Source organism: Theropithecus gelada, chromosome 14, assembly GCF_003255815.1.
Source record: "Theropithecus gelada isolate Dixy chromosome 14, Tgel_1.0, whole genome shotgun sequence".
NCBI classification, from domain to species: domain Eukaryota; kingdom Metazoa; phylum Chordata; class Mammalia; order Primates; family Cercopithecidae; genus Theropithecus; species Theropithecus gelada.
In genome coordinates, this window is record NC_037682.1 from 93,011,619 (window position 1) to 93,033,025 (window position 21,407).

Below are 21,407 nucleotides of genomic sequence, written 5' to 3' on the forward strand. Positions count from 1 at the left end.
TTTTTTTTTTTCTTTTTATACATGTATACAGACATACCCAAATATACACATGATGTTACACATGTTTCATAAATTCTATTTGCTAATCTGGCTGTTTTATATAACATATTGATTCTTCCTATGCCAATAATCCAACATCGTTTAATCTAATTTTTATCAAAGTAATTCATGTGTATAGTGTTAAAAGCCAAGTAGTACTACTACATGATTATAAAAACAAAAGCAGCAGCAGCAGCAGCAATATAGCCTTGCAGTTTCCTGATAGACTTCTTCCCATCCCTATTCCAGCCCCGTAGACACAACTACCTTCAACTTTTTGTAGCCTGTGTCTTTTGATATTTATTTCTATATTTCCACTAAAGTTAGTTTTAGTTTCTACTATGGGAAATGAAGAAAATGAAGTTCTCTTATACTAGACACTCTCTTCCTCATCTATGTACACGTTCTCTTCTTCCCAGAGAGAGCTTTTAGCTCAATTTTTAGCTAAAGGCAATATCCAGCATTTATATTATAAAGATTTTTAATGGTTTTCTGCTGGATTGTATCTCCATTCTTACGATTCATTTTTATTTTGCAGAAGTGAATCACCTCGTGTTCTTGTTTGTTTTGTTTTCTCTACATTTGTCACAAAGTCATAGTCAAATGCGCCAACAGAATTGTAAAAATCACCTCAATTACAGTCATACTTACTGGTAATCTCTCAGTTCCATTTATTTTTCCTGGAGCTGGTATCCTAGAACCCTTTGTATTACTGCTCCCATCTAGACTAACTACTGCTCTGCACAATTATTGTGTTGGGACATCACTTTGCATCTCTCTTGGGGTGGATCTTTGGCTTAGTCCCATGTTTTGTTATAAGACATCCTGTAGCAATTCTTGAGAAAGGTTGTATCTGAGGTAAACTCTAGGAGACCTTGCATGGTTGAAAATACTTTCATGCTGCCATTGCACTTGTTCGATGCTTTGGCTAGGTATGAAATTCTTTGAAGATTTTCTTTTCCATGAAATTCTGAAGGCCTGCTCCACTGTCTTCTGGTTTCCAGTGTTGCTGGAGAGAAGTCCAACATCATTCTGAATCCTGATAACTTCTATGTGATCTGTTTCTTTCATTGCTGGTATACTTTAAAATATTCTCTTCATTTCTGGCATGCTACAGTTTTACAATAATGTACCTTAGTTCAATTTGTGCAGTGCCTGTACACTGGACCCTTATTGTTAGAAAACTCGTGTATTTCAGTTCCAGCAACTTTTATGATTTCTTACGTAAATTTCTCTCATTGATTTTCTCTATTTTTTCTTCTGGACATTCCTATGAACTCCCTGGATACTAAATTTACTATAACTCTTCTTTCTAATTTTCCATGTTTTGATCTTTTACTTTTCCCCAGATTTTTCCTTCCATTTCAGCCCTTTCAGTGAATTTTTAATTTCTGCCTTTCTTCATTTAATTATCCAAAAGTATTTTCTTGCTAAATGTTCATTTAAAAAATGTTTTCTGTTCTCATGTCATGGATGCCATATCATTCTTATTTCTCTGAGGATGTTAGAAGTTTTCTTCTGTTCTCTGCACTGGTGTTTTTTTCCTTCAAGTGTCTTTTTATTTTGCTTTCTGCCTTTCATTTTAGAGGCTTTACTCAAATAGCTCATAATCTTGGCTGTCTGTTCATATTCAGGAGTAAGACCTCAAAAGTTGACCTAGTGAGTGGATAGCTTTTTTATGCCTTCACTGTCATTTTAATGTGATCTGAACATAGTAGCAATAAAAGCTTGTATTTCATGTATCTTGACAAACCACAGATATCTTGTCTTAGTAATCCACTTCTGGTGTTGGGCATTTCTTGTTTGTTTTTCTTTTTTTCCCCTCTGCTATGGTGAACATCCTTGCATATTTATTACTTTTGCCTAATTATTTCTTTAAGATAAATTCTACAAAATAGAAACTTGAAAAGCATGCAAATTTTAACTTTTGCTATATATTGCCTGATTGCCCATCCATCAGCAATGTTATTTATAATTCCATTTAAAATGGCATGAGTCTTATTTTCCACATACATACTTTGTTTTTACTGTATATATAAAATCTTTTATAATTTTAGGCACAAATATTTTACAACATATTCAGGAAATGTACCATAATTTCTATCAGCTATTAAATTACCCTCAAATTATACAAATACTTGTAAAAGAATATTTGGGTGGTCTATATTGAAAATGAAAAAAAACTATATAAAGTCTGAGCAGCGTGATCCAAACACTTTTAAAATACAAGTATTAATCTGAGAAAATCATATAAAGTAAAATTGATATGTAACATTTAAAAAGTTATAGAAAATCAGAGAATAATCATTGATATTCTGGAATCAACCAAATACTTACATCATGCAAGTTATCAAGAAGTTTTGTAAGTTGATAGAAACGCTGTGAGCTAGACACAACTCCTTTTTGCCTCAAACCAATTGCCTTGATGAGCTCTCTAATGTAGCTTGACCTCATCTCCTCAAACTGGGTTTGACTTCGTAGTCCTTCCAAAGGAACTGTAAGAAGACAATTAAAAGTGGCAGTTATGTTTAAAAAGATGACATTAACAACTTCTAACACTTATTTCTAAAATATATAAAGATTTCTTCTGATATATGACTCTAGAAAAAAAACACCTTATATAGGAAAGAGATCACGTTATTGATAGTATCAGGACATATAAACTTCTAGTTCACTGGAAGAATATAAGAACTAATAGGTATATTAAAGAACACTTCAGCTGACCTATTTTAGACCTGTATCAATGGATTTTGCATTTATCTTAGCGTTTGCTCAAAAGAGCACCTGGCCTTATTCTACATGCTTCTTGAATACTTGGTTTGATTTAGTTTACAGCTGCATGTAATCTGGGTCCTTTTTTTCCCCCTTCTTTTTAATGAACACTTGGATCTCTTAGTAAACTTTTGTCTTCTTTATATAAATCTCAAGTATTTGTCATTAAGATTTTTCCTAGACGATTTATCTTTTTGTTGTAATTTTAAAAATTGCCTCATTAAATTTTCTAATGCCTTCCTGCTGATATGGGAGAAAAGTATTAATATTTAAATATTTATCTTATATCCAGCCACTTTGTTACACAGGCATATCTTGGAGACATAGCTGGTTTGGTTCCAGACCACTGCAATAAAGGAAATATTGCAACAAAGTGAATCACATGCATCTTTTGGTTTCCCAGTCCACATAGAAGTTATATTCACACTACACTAGAATGTATTAAGTGTGCAACAGCATTATTTAAAAAATGAACATACCTTAACTAACAAAATACTTTATTGCTAGAAAACAGTAACAATCATCTGAGTCTTCCATGAGTCAAATCTTTTTGCTGGTGGAGGGTCTTGTCTAAATGTTGATGGCTGCTCATTGGTCAGGGTGGTGGTTGCTGAAGGTTGGGGTGGCTATGACAGTTTCTCAAAATAAGGCAAAAATGAAGTTTGCTGCATCAGTTGACTCTTTTGTGAATAATTTTTCTGTAGCATGCAATGCTGGCAGTTTGATGGCATTTTACCCACAGTAGAACTTCTTTCATAACTGGAGTCAATCCTCTTAAGTCTGGCTGCTGCATTATCAACTAAGTTTATGTAATCTTCGAAATCCTTTGTTGTCATTTCAATAATGTTCATAGCATCTTCACTAGAAGCAGATTCCAACTCAAGAAACCACTTTCTTCGCTCATCCATAAGAAACAATTCATCTTTCAAGTTTTATGAAACTAGTGCAATTCAGTCATGTCTTCGGGTTCTACATCTAATTTTAGTTCTCTTCTTCTTTTCACACATCTGTAGTTATTTCCTCCACTGAAGTTTTGAACTCCCTCAAAGTCATCCAAGAGGGATGAAATAAATTTCTTCCAAACTCTTGTTAATTTTGCTGTTTTCACCTTCTCCTATGAATCATGAATGTTCTTAATGGCATCTAGAATGATGAATCTTTTCTAGAAGGTTTTCAATTTACCCAGATCCATCAGAGGAATCACTGTCTATAGCAGCTACAGCTTTACAAAATATATTTCTTAAATAATAAGACATGAAAGTGGAAAATTACTCTTTGATCTACGAACTACAGAATGAATGTTGTGTTAGCAGAAATGAAAACATTAATCTCCTTGCATATCTCCACAAGAGCTCTTGGCTGACTAGGTGCATTGTCAATGAGCAATAATATTTGAAAGTAGTATTCCTTTCTGAGCAATAAGTTTCAACACTGGATTAAAATATTCAGTAAACCATGCCGTAAACAGATGTGCTGTCATCCAGGCTTTGTTGTTCCATTCATAAACAGCAGAATAGATTGAGCATAATTCTTAAAGGCCTTAGGATCTTCAGAATGATAAATGAGCATTAGCTTCAGCTTCAAGTCACCAGCTTCATTAGCCCCTAACAAGAGAGTCAGCCTGTCTTTTGAAGCTTTGAAGCCAGACATTGACTTCTTCTCTGTAGTTATGAAAATCCTAGATGACATCTTCCTCCAATGGAAAGCTGTTTTATCTACCCTGAAAACCTGTTTTTTAGCATAGCTACTTTCAGAAGTAGCAATAATCATACCTAAATCTTTTGGATAACTTGCTGCAGCTTCTATATCAGCACTTTCTGCTTCATCTTATACTTTATGTTATGGAAATGGCTTCTTAAACCTCATGAACCAAATTCTGCTAGCTTCAAACTTTTTTCTGCTCCTTCCTCACATTTTTAGCCTCCCTACTATTGAGGAGAATCAGGGCTTTCCCTCTGGATGAGACTTAGGCTTAAGGGAATATTGTGGCTGGTTTGATCATCTATTCAGACCACTAAAACTTTCTCCATATCAGAAATAAGGCTGTTTTGCTTATCATTCATGTGTTCACTGGAATAGCACTTTTAATGTCCTTCAAGAACTTTTCCTTTGTATTTGAAACTTGGTTAGTTGCTTGGCTCAGGAGACCTAGTTTTTAGCCTGTATCAACTTTTGACATGCCTTCCTCATTAAGCTTAATCATTTCTACCTCAGACTTGCAACTCTTTCTTTTACTGGAACACCAAGAGGCCATTTTAAGATTGTTAGTTGGCCTAATTGTTTTTTTTTTTTTTCTTTTGAGACAAGGTCTTGCTCTGTTGCCCAGGCTGGAGTTCAGTGGTACAATCTCAGCTCACTGCAACCTACACCTCCCAGGTTCAAGCAATTCTCCTGCCTCAGCCTCCTGAGTAGCTGGGATTACAAGTGTGTGCCATCATTTCAGACTAATTTTTGTCTTTTTGGTAGAGACAGGGTTTCACTGTGTTGACCAGGCTGGTGTTGAACTCCTGACCTCAAGTGATCTGCCCACCTCAGACTCCTAAAGTGCTGGGATTACAGACATGAGCCACTGTGCCCAGCCTTGGCCTAAATCCAATATTGTTGTACCTCAGGGAACAGGGAGGAAAATTACTATTTCTTAAACCTATATTTATCCCATGCACCCCAATCAAAACTTGGTTTCCATTTCCCTAGAAAAAAAAAGGCCAGAGATACAAACTTATGAAAAACAAATAAGTTAATTCTTTGGTTTTTGAGTTTTCAGGATCTTGTACATAAAGGGGACTGTGAAGAGTAATTCTGGCAATTCAGTATATCTATGCAAATTTTTGTCCATTGAAAACTCCAGTATGTACATCTATATGTACATACTAGAACCTCTTTTTTTAAAAAAATTGTATACATTTAAGGAATATCTGTGCAGTTTTGTTACGTGAATATATTGCATAGTGGTGATATCTGGGCTTTTGGTATAACAATCACCCAATAATGCACATTGTATCCATTAGGTAATGTCTCACCCCCCTCCTACCTTTCCAGCCTTCCAAGTCACCACTGTCAATTATTCCACACTCTATGCCCATGTACATGCATTATTTAGGTCCCACTTATAAGTGAGAACATGTGGTATCTGACTTTGTCTCTGAATTGTTTCACTTAAGATAATGACTTCCTGTTCCATGCATGTTGCTGCAAAAGACACATTTTCATTCTTTTTGATGTCTGAATAATATTCCATTTGTGTGTGTGTGTATGTATATGTGCGAATACATCACATTTTCTTTATCCTATTATCTGTTGATACACACTTGGATTGATTCCCTATCTTTGCTATCGTGAATAGTGCTACAATAAACGAGTGCAGGTATCTTTCTGATATAATGATTTCTTTTCCTTTGGGTAGACATCCAGTGGTGGGACTGCTAGATAGAATGGTAGTTATATTTATAGTTTTTGAGAAATCTCCATATGGTCTTCCGTAGAGGCTGTACTAATTTTCTGGAGCTACTTCAAAGAGCAGTCATTTCAAACCTTCACAACTCTCTTTAAGGTTACCAACAAATCCCTATATTTCCCTCAGCTGTAAACATGAATGTAAATTTATTTTTTCTCAATTTGTTCATGGTAAATCCCTTTACTAAGGTTTTAGTGTAAATTTTTTTTTTTTTTGAGACAGGGCCTTAATCACCCAGGCAGGAGTACAGTGGCGCAATCATGGCTCACTACAGCCTTGACTTCCTAGGTTGAGGTGATCCTCCCACCTCAGCTTCCCGGCTACCTGGGACTACAGACACTTGCCACTACACGCCCGGCTAAATTTTTGTATTTTTTTTTTTTTTTTTTTTTTAGAGACGGGGTTTTGCAAGTTGCCTAGGCTGGTCTCAAACTCCTGGGCTTAAGCTATCTGCCTGGCTTGGCCCCTCAAAGTGTGATTAGAAATGTGACCCAATATATCTGGCCTTTAGTGTAATTTTGGTGAGAACAATGGTAAAAATGTTTGTTCAACCTACTGTCTATTCCTGGAGATTTATATTTTCATTTTTAATGGCAAATGAGAGGTTTAAGTTCATAACTACCAAATCATCAAAGTTTTACTTTGCCAATCTTCTTGCATTTATTTTATAAAAGGTATTTTCTACTTGAGATTGAAGATTATTTCTATTTCTTCTAGTTTGTTTTTTAATTATTTGAGTGTTTACATTTAACTCAATTATCTGTTATTCAAGGATATAATTTGAGCTATATATCCAAACTGTTTTTTTTCCAAATATAAAACTATTTTTCTTAACATTTATTTGTTTCATACTCCTTGATTTGTGGTTTCCACTGTACTATTTATGTTCTAATATATACTTGTCTGATTTGCCCAAAAGTTCAATATATCTCTTCTCCCATGCTGTATTAATTACAGTAGCTTTCTAATTCCATGCATGTTTTTATAATGCTTATCTATTTAGTTTTAAAAATAGATTTTCAATAGGTTTGTCAAATTCACCCTCTTCTCCCAAAATCTCATTAGAATCTTGATTAGAATCTGTGGAAAGCATAAGTACTATTCATTAAATAGTTTCTTTTTCTTTCTTTTTGTGAAGTGGCAAGTGGCTGAAAATCTTACTCTCTATGGCATGTGAGTGGAAGTTGTACGAATCTCACTTGCTTTTCTTACCATTGCTCTAGTGATCGCCTAAGTTTCTAAGTGACAACAATGAGCAGTGCCTCCCTGTTGATTAATTCCATTGTTGTTTAATCCCCCAGCATAATGTTGCCTATCCATAAACAGAGAATTATGTTAAGGATATAAGCCAATTTGGAAAATCTAGGACTCTGTGGCATAAGGGCTATAGGATTCATTCCTTCATGCAAAGAAGGGCAGGAGCTAATTATGGTGTTATTAAATGTATTCCAGTGGACTCTCTGGGCTGGTTCCACGTGAATATTCTTTCTCCACTTGATGCTCTGTCACCAAATTAGGCTTGAAATTCCTCGTCCAAATAGGGTTCCCAAGAGAGTTATGTATTGATCCTTGTCTTTGCATAGATTCCATGAGGAAGCCTTCATTTTAGGGTTTAGCTTCCCTGCCCTTCCCTCCTGATCTGCACCCCCCAGCCATTTGAGATTTGTGTCTTAGAAAGAAGTCCCTGTAATGATGTTGCTGAGAAAGACCTTAGGCTCACCCTCGGCCTGAGGTCTTAGCTCCCTGTGGTTCTCACACAAATCACAATGAATCAAGGAAGCATCGGTTTGTACATTTGAGGGCTGATCCTGCCTATGCAAGGGTCAAAGCAGTTGCTTTTTCTTTCTTTTTAAACTTCCCACCCAGACCCTTGGGGATCCACTGAGGCAGAGGTAAGTATGTTCCTTGGATATAAGAAAAAGTGGAACAGATATTTGCCTGTCCTTCTGGTGATCAACGCAATGCTTTATAAAACATAATTTCCTCTTTCTTCTGGGCCTATAGCTAGGCTGTATTTCCCAGCCTTTCCTGCAGCTTAAGTGCCTTGGAATGTGGGTGAAGGTGATGTATGATAGTTCCAGATCTAGCCTTCAAAACCTCTCTCACTCAGTGCTCATTGCTAGTCACGTCCAATAGAGGTTTGCAAGCCACAAGGAAAGGGTGGAGCCACTGGCTAGAAGGAGCCTGGGCGTTTCTTGCTGACTCACTGGACTGTGTCTGTGATAAAGAAACCACTATTATATTAAGATGCTAACCTTTATAGTTACCTGTTTTAACAATTTATCTTGACATCACAAAAATAATTCTAAACAAAATTATGTATTTTATATAGTAAATACTTTGGGGATGGGGTGGAGAGTGGTGGTAGAAAAGAGTATGGTTTGTGCTTATCCAATATTAATTGCAGTCGTGTATCACTGAATGATGGGGATATATTCTGAGAAATGTGTCCTTACACAATTTCATCATTGCGTGATTGTCACAGAGTGTACTCACACAAACCTAGATGGTATAGACTACTATACACCTAGGGCTTATGCCTAGGCTATGAACCTGTACAGCATGTGACTACTGAATACTGTAGGCAACTGTAACAGAGTGATAAGTGCTTGTGTATCTAAACACAGAAGGGGCATAGTAAAAATCCAATATAAAAGATAAAAATGGGACACTTGCATAGGGGACTTAACATGAATGGAGCTTGCAGGACTGGAAGTTGCTCTGCGTGAGTCAGTGAGTGAGTGGTGAGAGAATGTGAAGGCCTAGGACATTACTATACACTACGATAGACTTTATAAACACTGTGCACTTAGGCTATACTACATTTATAAAAATATTTTTATTTCTTTTATAATAAATTAGCTTTACCTTACTGTAACTTTTTTACTTTATAAACTCTAGTTTTTTAACTTTTTGACTCTTGTAATAACATTTAGTTAAAAACAAAAACACATGGTACAGTTCTCTTTCTTTCTTTCTTGTTTTAGAGACAAGTTCTAAAACAAGAAAGTTCTCACATGTTGCTTAGGCTGGACTTGAACTCCTGGGCTCAAGTGATCCTCCCAAGTAGCAGGGACTACAGGCACATGCCACCGTGCCTAGCTTTCTTTCTCTATATCTTTATTATATAAGGTTTATCTACTTCTAAATATTTTTTTTTTTTGCTTAAACTTTTTTGTTAAAAACGAATACCCAAAACACACATTAGCCTAGGCCTACACAGAGTGGGAATCATCAATATCACTGTCATCCACCCCCACATCTTATCTCACTGGAAGGTCTTCAGGGGCAGTAACACACATGGAGCTGTCATCTCCTAGGATGACGATGTCTTTTCTGGAATCCCTTCTGACAGACCTACCTGAGGCTGTTTTGCAGTCAACTTAAAAAAGTAGAAGTAGTGACTCTCAATAGAAAACTATAGTATAGTAAATACATAAACCAGTACGAGTTGTTTATTATCACTACCAAGTACTATGTACGGTACATAATTGTAGTGCTATACTTTATATGACTGGCAGCACAGTAGGTTTGTTTACATCAGTATCACCACGAACGTGTGATTAGTGCATTGTGCTATGATGTTATGATGGCTATAACGGGACTAAGCGATGGTAATTTTTCAACTCCATTATAATCTTAGGGAACCATTGTATATGTGTTCCATTGTTGATCAAAATACTGTTATGTGGCACATGACTATAGTTTACATTACTGAATTAGGTGAATATGAAAGAGTAATTAAATCATTTTATCTAAAATAAAAAGAAATTGATGAGGGTATTTAGTATTGTATGGTAGGTAAAAGACTAAAAAAATCGAGTAATTTTATTAATGTCTATAACAATATATTGGGTATTTCTTCTTTATACTTATAAGCCAAAATGTCTACCTCATATATAACTATATAATCATATTGTTTGCAACTTTTCTAATGAATTAAGAAACTAAATATCTTGCATTAAGTTACTTGAACTCACTCACTTGTATTAAGAAGTAACAATACTTTCATACAGAGGAACTCTTCTTGGCTAACTTGAAGCTTGACAAACTCCTGTGGGATCTGCCACATGGTAAGGCATAATGAATAGAATGATGATTCTTTCATCCGCTGTCTTGCACCACACACAATACACAAAAGAAAAAGCAACAGGAAAAAAAAAAGTGTCTCAGCCAGTTTAGGTAATTTATCAGGGAATATGATTTTGGTAATTACCTTACATATTATTGAGTATGACTACACTTTTAATAAACAAACCCAATATTTGGAATTTTAAACATCTTCTGAACTTTTTACTATACTGAATTTTTGAGGTTAATAAATCTTAAAATTAGAAAATTATATGAAATACACAGTGACCAAGATTAACATTGTTTCTCATTTTTATTATCACATTTTAAATACCTAAACCAAGAAAACAGAGCAGGGGTGTAGGAGTTGAGAATGTGGAGCTGAAGAATGCTTAGAAATGTTTTATTTACTTACAATTTATTTTCTATGAAAACATATAATTATATAATTTTGTGTGCAATTAAACAGGAGAAGTCAGTTCAGAGAGCTTACTATATTTTGAACTTTTCCAGGGAAACATATAATGATACAGAAAAGAGTAAAAGAGGACATTGGCAAGCATTAATGAATGGACAAAGTTAAACACAAGTGCTGAAGGCTGAGAAAATTTAATTAAGGCATTTTCTCAACCATGTGTTGTTTTATAATGTCCACATTAGTCAAATGAAGCTAGCAAAAATAATGAAAAGAAAACTAGATTTTGACTCAAAAGAGAGAATGAATCTCACTGTCATTCAAATTATTTGGCAGATTATATAATTCTTCTGAGAGTCAGTTTTCTGAACTGTACAGTGAAGAATGCTGATTTCTTAATTATCTCAAGGAATTGTTGGATAAAATATAATGAAACATGAAAATTATCTAAAAACTGTAAAGACTTATAAAAATCTCAGTTATTTGGGATTTAAATATAAACTGGTCTTACTTTGTAAAACCACTGCTTTCAGTGTGAGTTATATACTTCTAAGTCAGCATTCACCATTAGAACAATATAAACATTACCATGAAAAGATGCTTATTCAGTTAAAGGTTGTATGTAGAAAATCAATTGAAATTATTTAAATATAAAGCAAATTGAAATATTTATCTTTCAACTTTTAAAATAAATTGCCAGTCTAATTTGTCATGTACGAAGAAAGAGGTTTTTACTTTTTGAATGTAAGTCAATAACAAAAATATTTCTCATTTATTTTATGATTGTCATTAGTACCAAGCTATAAAATTTTAAATTGATAAATGAAACATTTAAGTTTATCTTTAAATATATTACTTGATACATTCTTGGTGTGTAAGAAATTTGGATTTGATACAACTATATTTTGAAACGAGAAAAATGCTCCAAACATCAAATTACCATAAAATGACATTAATATCATCATATCAAGAACACTAAATATGTGATCATCTATTGAAATACAACTTTCAAAATTATCCTATATGTACACTTATAATAACAAAAACAACAAAAGTTACTACTTACTCATTCAGTATTAGATCAGGTGCAAAATACAGCATCTGCCCACTGACGTGTTTGTAGGATCTCCATCCTAGACCAAACACCATTAAGCTCATCCAAGAATACTGAATGAGAGTTATCTGGTCATCAATATGTAAGTTTCGAAAACCTACAAAACAAATTTAAAAATACAGTGACCATAAAAATGACTGGATTATATAAAAAATGTTGAAAATACATATAAATCTGAAAAATAGGTATAAGTAGGGTAATGTTTTCAATCTCAACATATTTTACAGTGAAAATCAGAAAACATTAATAAATAATACAGCCTAAAATATCAGCAACTTTGGAAGTCACTTAAAATCAGTCACTATGATTTAGCATTTCTGGGATTTTGCTAAGTGAATCCATTATCCATCCCTCATTCATGCAACACACATTTAATGAGAACCATTCGTGTGCCAGGCACTGTATAAAAATGAAGATGAGTAAGACTCAATCCTAGCCTCAAAAGAAGATCACAACTCAACAGGAGAAACAAGCACATGAGTGCTGGGGTAGAGAAGGTTACAAGGGAGTGCATCAGTCAATCTGGAGGGAAGTCAGGAAAAAATTTCCAGAAAAAAAGAGAAATAATGCCTGAATGGAATATAATCAGTTTGTTAAATCTCAGTTCTTTGGGATTTAAACATAAATTGGTCTTACTTTGTAAAACTACTGCTTTCAGTTGTGTTATATCTAATCTTCTTTTAACAACCCTTAACTACGTCCTGGGTAGATTCCACAGTCATTAGGTCACTTGTGTTCTCTGAAACTTAATGCAGTCTTGTTTTAAACTTCCATGTGGCTTAAGAGATTTAGAATCTGTGTGTGTGTGTGTATTGGGGGGTGTGGTGTGAATGCTTTGGTCTTTCATCCTCTTTTAGGCTGTTCCATGGTGTTGGTGGCAGAAGGATGGCAAGGAAAGGGCAAATGAATCTTGACTTAATCATCACAAGTCTCTCCATGTCTTCCCAATTCTCAAGGGAAGATCACCAACTCAACAGTGAGTAACTTAAACGTGGGAGAAACAAAGATGTGTTTGGAGATGTAGGGTGGGTCAGATCATCCAGGGTCTTGCATGTCTACTAAGGAGCAACGGGAGTGACATAGCCTTGCAACGTAGATAGATCCTTTTTAGCTATGTGGTAGGTGGATTCAAGGGAATAAGCCTGGAGTTAGGGAGGACAGTTGGGAGATACTGTCAAAGCCCAGGTGAGAGATGATAAAGGCCTGAAGTAAGTCAACACATCGGAATTAAGAGGAGAGAGTGTATCAGAAAAATATTTAAAGGGAAAAATCAAAGACATTTGTCAACTGATTGTAGGTAGATGGGAAGAAGAAGGAATCAAATACATCTTTCAATATTTTTCTTGAATGGTAGATGATGATAACAGCATTGCTGAGATAAAATAAAGGAGGAGAAACTTGCTAGGGAGAAAATAGTTTTGGATAGGATTCAGGGGTCAACATCCTGATATCAGCTGCACGTATGAATTAGAAGTATGGGGAGATATCTGGGCTAAAAATATTAATATAAACTTGAAAGTTATTTATATCTCAGTGTAGCTGAAACAATGAAAATGGATAATTTTTAAAATTAAAGGTATAGAGACAATGTTTTGCTGAGAACATCAACCACTTTCTAGAAAGGTATTTTAAAAACATCTATTTTCTCTAAAAATCCACGACGTTCTCACAAATAATCTGTTTCAAAAGTAAAACCGAAGCAAAACTTAATTCATTAGCTATCAAGAGCAAAAGAAAGTTATTTCATGACAATGTTAATCATGTCAAGGTAGGTAGCAAAAAAGAAGGCTCTTCTCTTCATACACTTCAGATTGTCCCATCTTCATGTGAATAGTAGAAAAATTGCTCTTCTCTTCTTAGAATTCCTTAGCCTCAATAAGACCAAACACTCAAATGCATATTTATAATAAGAGATGCCATAGTGAGCATTTACCTTTTACTGAGAAGGGATGCTCTTCAGTGTCTAACTAAACTTCTTTTCTCCTTCCCACCTTTCCTTGCTCCCCTTCTCCCTCATTTCTTCCCTCACTCCCTTCCTCCCCTCCCTCCTTTCTTCCCTCCCTCCTTTCTTCCTTCCCTCTTTCCCTCCCTTCCTTCCTTTCCTCTCCTCCTCCCTCACTGCTCTCTAATACCTTCCTCCTTTCCTTCCCAACTTTCTTCCTCCCCTCTTTCTTCCTCTGTGTGGACAGAGTTCCCCACTGGTTGTAGTTTTGTGAGAGCAAGTGCCCTACCTTCCTACTTTCCCACTGAGAAAGCTGGGTAAAGCTTCTCCTTCTCTGGGCTTGGGGCATAGGTTTGGCCCATGGAACATACTTTAACAGGAATTTGAATCAGAAAATACTAAAGCAAAGACAAATATATGACTATTTATTCTTGATGGTGGTGGTGTCCAGATAATGAGAACCAATGGGAGGATTTGTGATGCTTGCTTTTTAGCCCTTCAGATGTGCCTTGGCTTCTGTCCATATTCTAAGCTTGTCCTCTAGCTTCTATTCAGTGAACCCCTGGTGTCCTTTCAGTAAATTATTTTTTTCTTTTTCTTTTGTTTTTAAAAGGTGTTTTTGTTGTTGCTTGTGTGTTTTATAATTAACAGTTGATTTTTATTACTGGCATCCAAGAATCCTGGTTTACTCAGGTGCAGAAAGACTAAATAACCAGCCAAACATTTTTTTGGCTTGCAATTTTTATAATTTTTAAAATTTGCGTATGACTTAAATGTGTCTTCAAGTATAGGTCTACATAATAACTTTGAAAGAAAATTATAAAGCCCAACACAGTAAATGTAATACATAAATGCTGCTTATAAGTCAAATATTTAACAGATACAAAAATGGGTAATTTTGTGATAAAATTTAGAATCATTTGACAAAAGCTCAATGAATTGTCTTAATGTTTGAAGAAGAAGCCTTTCTAAAGGGAGGCACATATAAACGTCCCTATTGCTGATCTGTCTTCACAAGTTGGAAGGAATTCAGGACAGAAGACCCAAGTTCCAGTCCTGGTTCTACCACTCACTAACAGCCACGTTGGAAACATCACTTATTATCATTGAATCTAAATTTCCTCATGAGTAAAATCACAATGACAATGATAACTAACTCAGTGAGTTGCTACGAGACAAATGGGATAATTATGCACATTGTAGAACACTATGGAGATATTTATTATTAGTCTATCAATGCAACAGAATTGTTCATTGGAGTAATACTGTATGAAATCCACCAGTCAGTCTAATGGGAAGTCTCTGATACTAAAACACAATGGCAGTAAAAAAATGTTAGGAGGCATTTTATACATTATAGAACCTATAAGAACTAAAGTATAAATGTTAATAGTAGTGAAAAAAATTTAAAGATAAATTATGTGTGTGTTCTGGAATATATATTTTCCAGAATATATATTTTATGTTGTTATATATAACAAATTATATATTTCATATAATACAAAAAATGGGCTGGGCGCGGTGGCTCATGCCTGTAATCCCAGCACTTTGGGAGGCCAAGGTGGGCAGATCACGAGGTCAAGAGATTGAGACCATCCTGGTCAACATGGTAAAACCCTGTCTCTACTAAAAATACAAAAATTAGCTGGACATGGTGGCACACTCCTGTAGTCTCAGCTACTTGGGAAGCTGAGGCAGGAGAAGGGCTTGAACCTGGGAGGCTGAGGTTGCAGTGAGCTGAGATCGCGCCACTGCATTCCAGCCTGGCTACAGAGCAAGATTCCATCTCAAAAAAAAAAAGGCTCACAGAAAGTTACTTAGTTTTAATTAATCAGATGTATCAAAACATTAACCGAGAGTTCACAATACTCTCCACAAATACATTTATTATTCTCTATATCTTTCTCGGTGAACTTTATAACTTTCTAAAAAAAGTATAATATTTAAATATTTGACTTAACTATGCTATAATTTTTCACTTCAGGCATTTGTTTTATGTTAACCTTTGAATAGTTTTAAACATTTAAACATTTTAGAAAATTATATAACAATTAAATTGTTCTTTATCCAAAAACAGATCCTGTCCACATTTACATGTTCACATTCACTTTATCCTACTCCTACTTTTTGTTTTTGTCTTTTGGCTTTTTTCTTTGTTTTCACATTCTGGGACTAGAAATCCAGGCTTACTTTTATTTTATTACAACATTAAGGGCAAATCTTATTATAATAACTTTAAATTTATAAAATTACCAATATTTATATCAGAAACTACATTTCTGTTTGACAGAATGGAAGAGAACTCAGAAAATAACCTTTATTTACTCCACCTTTAACAGTGCTTATCTGTGATAAATGTACAATGTTAAATTGACTTGAACATGCCTAGTATAGAAATGCTATTTTTTTCCTTATTAACTGTAATGTCATTCATTACTTTATGCCGAAACAAAGACGGGAACACTGAGATCAAATTCCCAATGATGATAATGATCAGGCAAACTTAGTACATTTGAGATGACCAAAATGAAAAACCTTCACATAGAGAAGTGATGGATTATCACTAATTGTGTTTAACAAATGTTAAAAAAATATATACTCCTTTTCTTTTAAGTGACTTGACCTGATAATTTCTGACAAAAGCCCTGTTACAGCTGTCCAATTTTAGCTTAAAGAATTAACAGAAAGTGTATAGTAAAGAGATGGCCGGGGCTGGGTGTGGTGGTTCATGCCCATAGTCCCAGTGCTATGGGAGGTGAGGCAGGAGAGTCACTTGAGGCCAGGAGTTGGAGACCAGCCAAGACCCAGTCTCTACAAACCAATTAAAAAAAGCCTGTCCAGGTGTAGTGGTGCACACCTGTAGTGCTGGGGAGGCTGAAGTTACTGGGGAGGCTGAAGCAAGAGGATGGCTTGAGCCTAGGAGTTCTAAGCTGCCGTGAACTATAATCATGCCACTGCACTCCAGCCTGGGTGAGAGTGAGAGCCTATCTCAAGAAAAAAAAAAAAAAAAAAAGACAGCTTGTATGACATACTCAGTTCCCCAATCTTACTCCCAGAGTTTTGATAAAATATGTAGGTTTTGGTTTTGTAAAAAATGTCATGTAATTGAAACAGATAATCTACGACAACAATGGCAGAGCATTAAATATCTCAGCACCTTCTGACACAAAGCATCAACTTTCATTTCAACAAGTATCAATGCTGAGAAGCACAAAGAAGCTTCAATACTACAATATAACCACCAACGTATGTTTGATGATTTATTCTGAATAAGAACTTAATGTCTAACAACTTAAGGTAGTATAATTCTTTGCATATCAATTCTGTAAATTAAATTTCTATAAATGTTCTTTAAGCACCTATTTGGGAGGAAGCATTATACTTGCAATTAGGATCAAGATTAGAAAGATGCTGTTTCTGCCTTTAACACTATAGGCTTGTGAGACAGATAGAAAAGTAGAACACAATTGTAACTCAGAGTCGTAGTGTTAGGGTTGACAAGCACAAAGGAGACAAGGGAGGGTACAGGGTTTCCTCACCCAGTCTAGGAAGGCTCAGAGAAATCTTCCCAGAGGAAGTGACAAGTAATGCGAATCCTGAAAGACAGTTACAGGTCAGTCAAAGGAAGATGTGGGAAAAGAGATGGGCTGCCAGGTAGGAAAAATAATATGGGCAAGAGAAGGAGGCTAGAATTTGATCAAACAGCATTTAGGGAACTAGATCTTAGAGTCGTGTGAAGAGGAATGATGAGAGATAACACTGCAGATTCAGGAGCCAGATCACAGAAAGCCCTTGCATATTGAGGCTATGGAGTTTGAATGCTATTTGGAAAAAGAAATGGAAAATATGATTGATTATAATTGTTTTAGAAAAATGATTCTGGGGGGTAGAATAGAGGATCATTTGGGGACCATGTGAAATTGATGGTAATAGAATCAGTCAGGAGGCTGCAACGTGAATCCAAGTAAAAAAAGATAAGGACCAAACTAAGGGAAGTCGCAACAGAAGTAGCATGTATAATGCATCATATATTTAATAAGTGGAGTTGATAGAATTTGACAATTTATTGGATAAGAGGTGAAGGAGAAAGTGAGTCAAGGATGATACCAAGAATTCTGGCTGAGGTGCCATTTCAAGATATTGAAAAAGGCCTTAGGTTTATGGGGTCATGTTGACTTGGAAATCATCTGGGTGGAGTTGTGTAATAAGCAGTTGGAAGTTCAGTAGTTTTGTAGAGGGTCTGGCTAATACTATGTATTTAGGAGTCATCACAATATAGTGGTAGTTGAAGACAAGATTATGAATGAGCTTATGCAGACTGTGTAGAATGAGAAATGACTGGAAAAGATAGAACTCAGAACACAAATTTATAGTGTGGGTGGAAGAACAAATCCACACAGGAGTCAGGAAGTATACATAGGGAGAGAAACATATCTACCTAGAAGCGAAGTAACAAATGCCTAAGCAAGAGTTTTAGCAAGAAATAGTTACTTTGCCAATAGTCCCAGATGTAGGTGAAACACATTAAGGGCTGGAAATATTCATCTGATTTGACAAGTAAAAATTTTTGTTGCCATTGGCAATCATAATTTCAGTGGAATAGGATGTGAGAAAAACAATTTTTTAGTCTTTATCAACACATTTATCAAGGCCTTTACTCTCAGTATGCTACTCTCATTTCTCTCTCACCATTTTTTTCTGGACAGCAATAATTTAATTTACTCTTCTGATTCGGGAAGGAAGAGAAAAAAATCCTTTGTCAAGATGCAATGACTGTCACTGACTCAAAAGTTGTTTTGGCATGCTTCAAAAGCAGAAAAACGAGGCAAAATACTGTTCCAATATTCTGATACTAACAATTGCAAGTAGTCTGGTGAAATGACACAAATAAAGTATGTCCTAAAAAGTGCAAGGCTTAAAAATGTCAAAGCATTGACCTAAATGGAGTTTTCACTAAATTAACTGAAATATCAAGACAAAATTTGTGCAACAGAAATGTTTCCCTCATACCCCCTCTGTCACATCAATTTCACTGCAATGTATTGACGTACAGGATGAGGACAATTTAAAGGTGATACTGAATTGTGAATTAGTACTTTTAATTTAAACTCTAACATCTACAGTAATTTTTAAGACCATCCTTGATCAGCCTATAACTTATACCTCTAAGTTTACTTTCCATTATTCAGTTCAAAATAAATTTATTGTCAATGGTTTCTTAGCATTTGGGTGATTAAATTCCCTGAAGGCCAGTACTTACTGTAGCAGTGTCTGAGGGACCATATGTACAAATGTGTTTTCTCAATCCGTAGCTACTAAAAGCTTTAATTCCTATCCTATGGGGAGACTGTATAAAATTTTTGATGTTACTAAGGGAACCCCACACTTGAAAAGGTTGAGAACCATTAATATGCTGGTTTAATGCATTATTCACCAAACCTATCTCATGCTTTTCTTATTTCAGCCACACTGTTCCTTCTATCTAGAATGCTTTCTCTTATCATGATTTATCAGTCTTGTTTCTCCTGCAAGATGCAGTTTAACTGACATTTTTGTCTCTGAAGTCTTCTTTAGTCCTTGAAGCCAAAAATGTTCTTCTGCCCCCCCACCCTTTCATTATATCTGTATCTGATATCACTTTCACATAACACTATAGTTATTTGGGTATCTTCTCTATCTCACATTGGATTGAATTTTCCTTAATAGAGAGACTATGTCTTGTTCATTAAAAAATTCAAATATAGTTTTGCTCTACATTTCAAATAAGCAAATATTGCCTACTGAAGCTACAGATAAAAGTCAATGTAAAATCATTCATTGGCAATGCATCCTAAGAAATGTTTTCTAAATGTGCTGACATAAGTTTAGAGCATCTTGCAAGTCTCTATTAAAGGAAATGGGGTGGGGCGCGGCGGGTCACGTTTGTAATTCCAGCACTTTGGGAGGCTAAGGCAGGCAGATCACTTGAGCCCAGGAGTTCAAGACCAGCCTGGGTAACACAGTTAAACCCAATTTCAACTAAAAATTAAAAAATTAGCCAAGGAAGGTGCAGCATGCCTTTAGTGTCCCAGCTACCAGCTAATCAGGTGGCTGAGGTGGTAGGATAACTTGAGCCCAAGAGGTCCGGGCTGCAATGAGCCAAGATCGTGCCACTGCGGTTCAGCCTGGGCAACAGAGTGACACCCTGTTTCAAAAAAAAAAAAAAAAAAAAAGAAAAAAGAAAAGGAAAATAAAAGAAAGAAAAAATATATTTGAAATATTTTTGAAGAAATATAAACTACCATTATTATAACAGATCCAAGATAATGGAAGAGCATAGACAAAGGAGAAATGAGAAAGCCCTGACCAGGCAATAAGAATTCTCAGGGCACTTGCAAATATATGCCTAGGTGTCTTCATAAATGCTGTCACCTTTGTTATGATGGTCATTCTGTATCAGATCTTAATGTGACTTCCCGAATACAGTTTCCTATTGTGAAAGAATGATCTGATCTGTTAATATATGTTCCTAGCAACATAAGTATTATGTATATTTATATTGTGTGTGTGCATGCATGTGTGTGTGTGTGTGTGCGTGTGTCACTGTAAATAAGCAAGTTAGTTGACATTCTGGCTTATTAGTGAGGCTCACTTAAAAAAGTCCGTCTTCCACAGACTTACATTGCACATGAGTGAATGAATGAAATAAATTTCTTTTACATGCAAAACTGATGACCAGATGCTAGGATGTGCTGCAGCAAAATGCATTCACACCATGAGCCCAGCCTTGTGGCTTTTCTTTCTAAACCACTGTTTAATTATTAGATATTGCACACAGCAGGTACATAATAGACATTTATTGAGTGAATAAGTGAATAAAAACTGCAAGCTTATTTAAAGTCAATTGAAATCAGTTTTAAGTAGCTAATGATACTAAATTACTTTCTATACATGTATCCTTCCAAGTCCTTTCTCAGAGGTCAAATAGTCACTCTAGTTCACTGGCCATTTTCATAATTCATTCAGTAGTGCTATTCCCAAAATGCAAACCATGAAAATATGGTTTTAAAAGTCCACAGGCCACAAGACACTTTGATAATCTCAATGTTTCCCTGTTTGCAATTAATGGAAACAGTATAGGTAATACTAGTGTTGCCATTATTCTGATTTGCTAAACAAAAATTACATTTTGCAGCATTAAAAAAGTTGCCACCAAATTCAATGTAAGAGTTTTCTCTCATTCCTTTCTGAGGCTGTGTGGGGGTCAAAAAATTCTGACAGATAACTGTTTCCAGTTAAAAAGGTCACTTAGCTTTTATCCAAAGTGCATAAGTCATCTTTTCAAGTATAACTGGTTATTTTCTAACATTGCCAGCTGATGCTAGAATCTTTTTAAACAGTAAAGTACCTCCAAAATTGCAAACAAAAGGCATATAAACTATATCAACAAAAATCAAAGAAATCATATTTTCCAAATAATAGAACAATGGAGAAAAATTAAACACATGTTTAAACACTCATTTTTAAATAGAAAAAGTTCATCAATGCTATTGGGTTATTTTTATTTATTAAAGCTCTGTCAAGTTTGCTAACCACTATGTGATAAATCCTAAACATTCAG

General features: G+C 35.2%; 1 protein-coding gene across 6 annotated transcripts in view; it reads right to left on the reverse strand.

Moving 5' to 3' along the window:
• Positions 1-21,407, reverse strand: part of PGR (progesterone receptor) — a 99,952-nt gene that overhangs the window by 9,913 nt on the left and 68,632 nt on the right. For 3 of the 6 annotated variants that reach the window (XM_025356323.1, XM_025356326.1, XM_025356325.1), the window contains 3 exons: positions 11,818-11,962; positions 10,250-10,380; positions 2,377-2,534 (listed from right to left, as the gene is read on the reverse strand). In XM_025356323.1, the coding sequence (XP_025212108.1) occupies positions 2,377-2,534; positions 10,250-10,380; positions 11,818-11,962 (434 nt within the window). The remainder of the gene's footprint in view (positions 1-2,376; positions 2,535-10,249; positions 10,381-11,817; positions 11,963-21,407) is intronic. The other 3 variants (XR_003115609.1, XR_003115608.1, XR_003115610.1) reach the window with 2 other exon arrangements.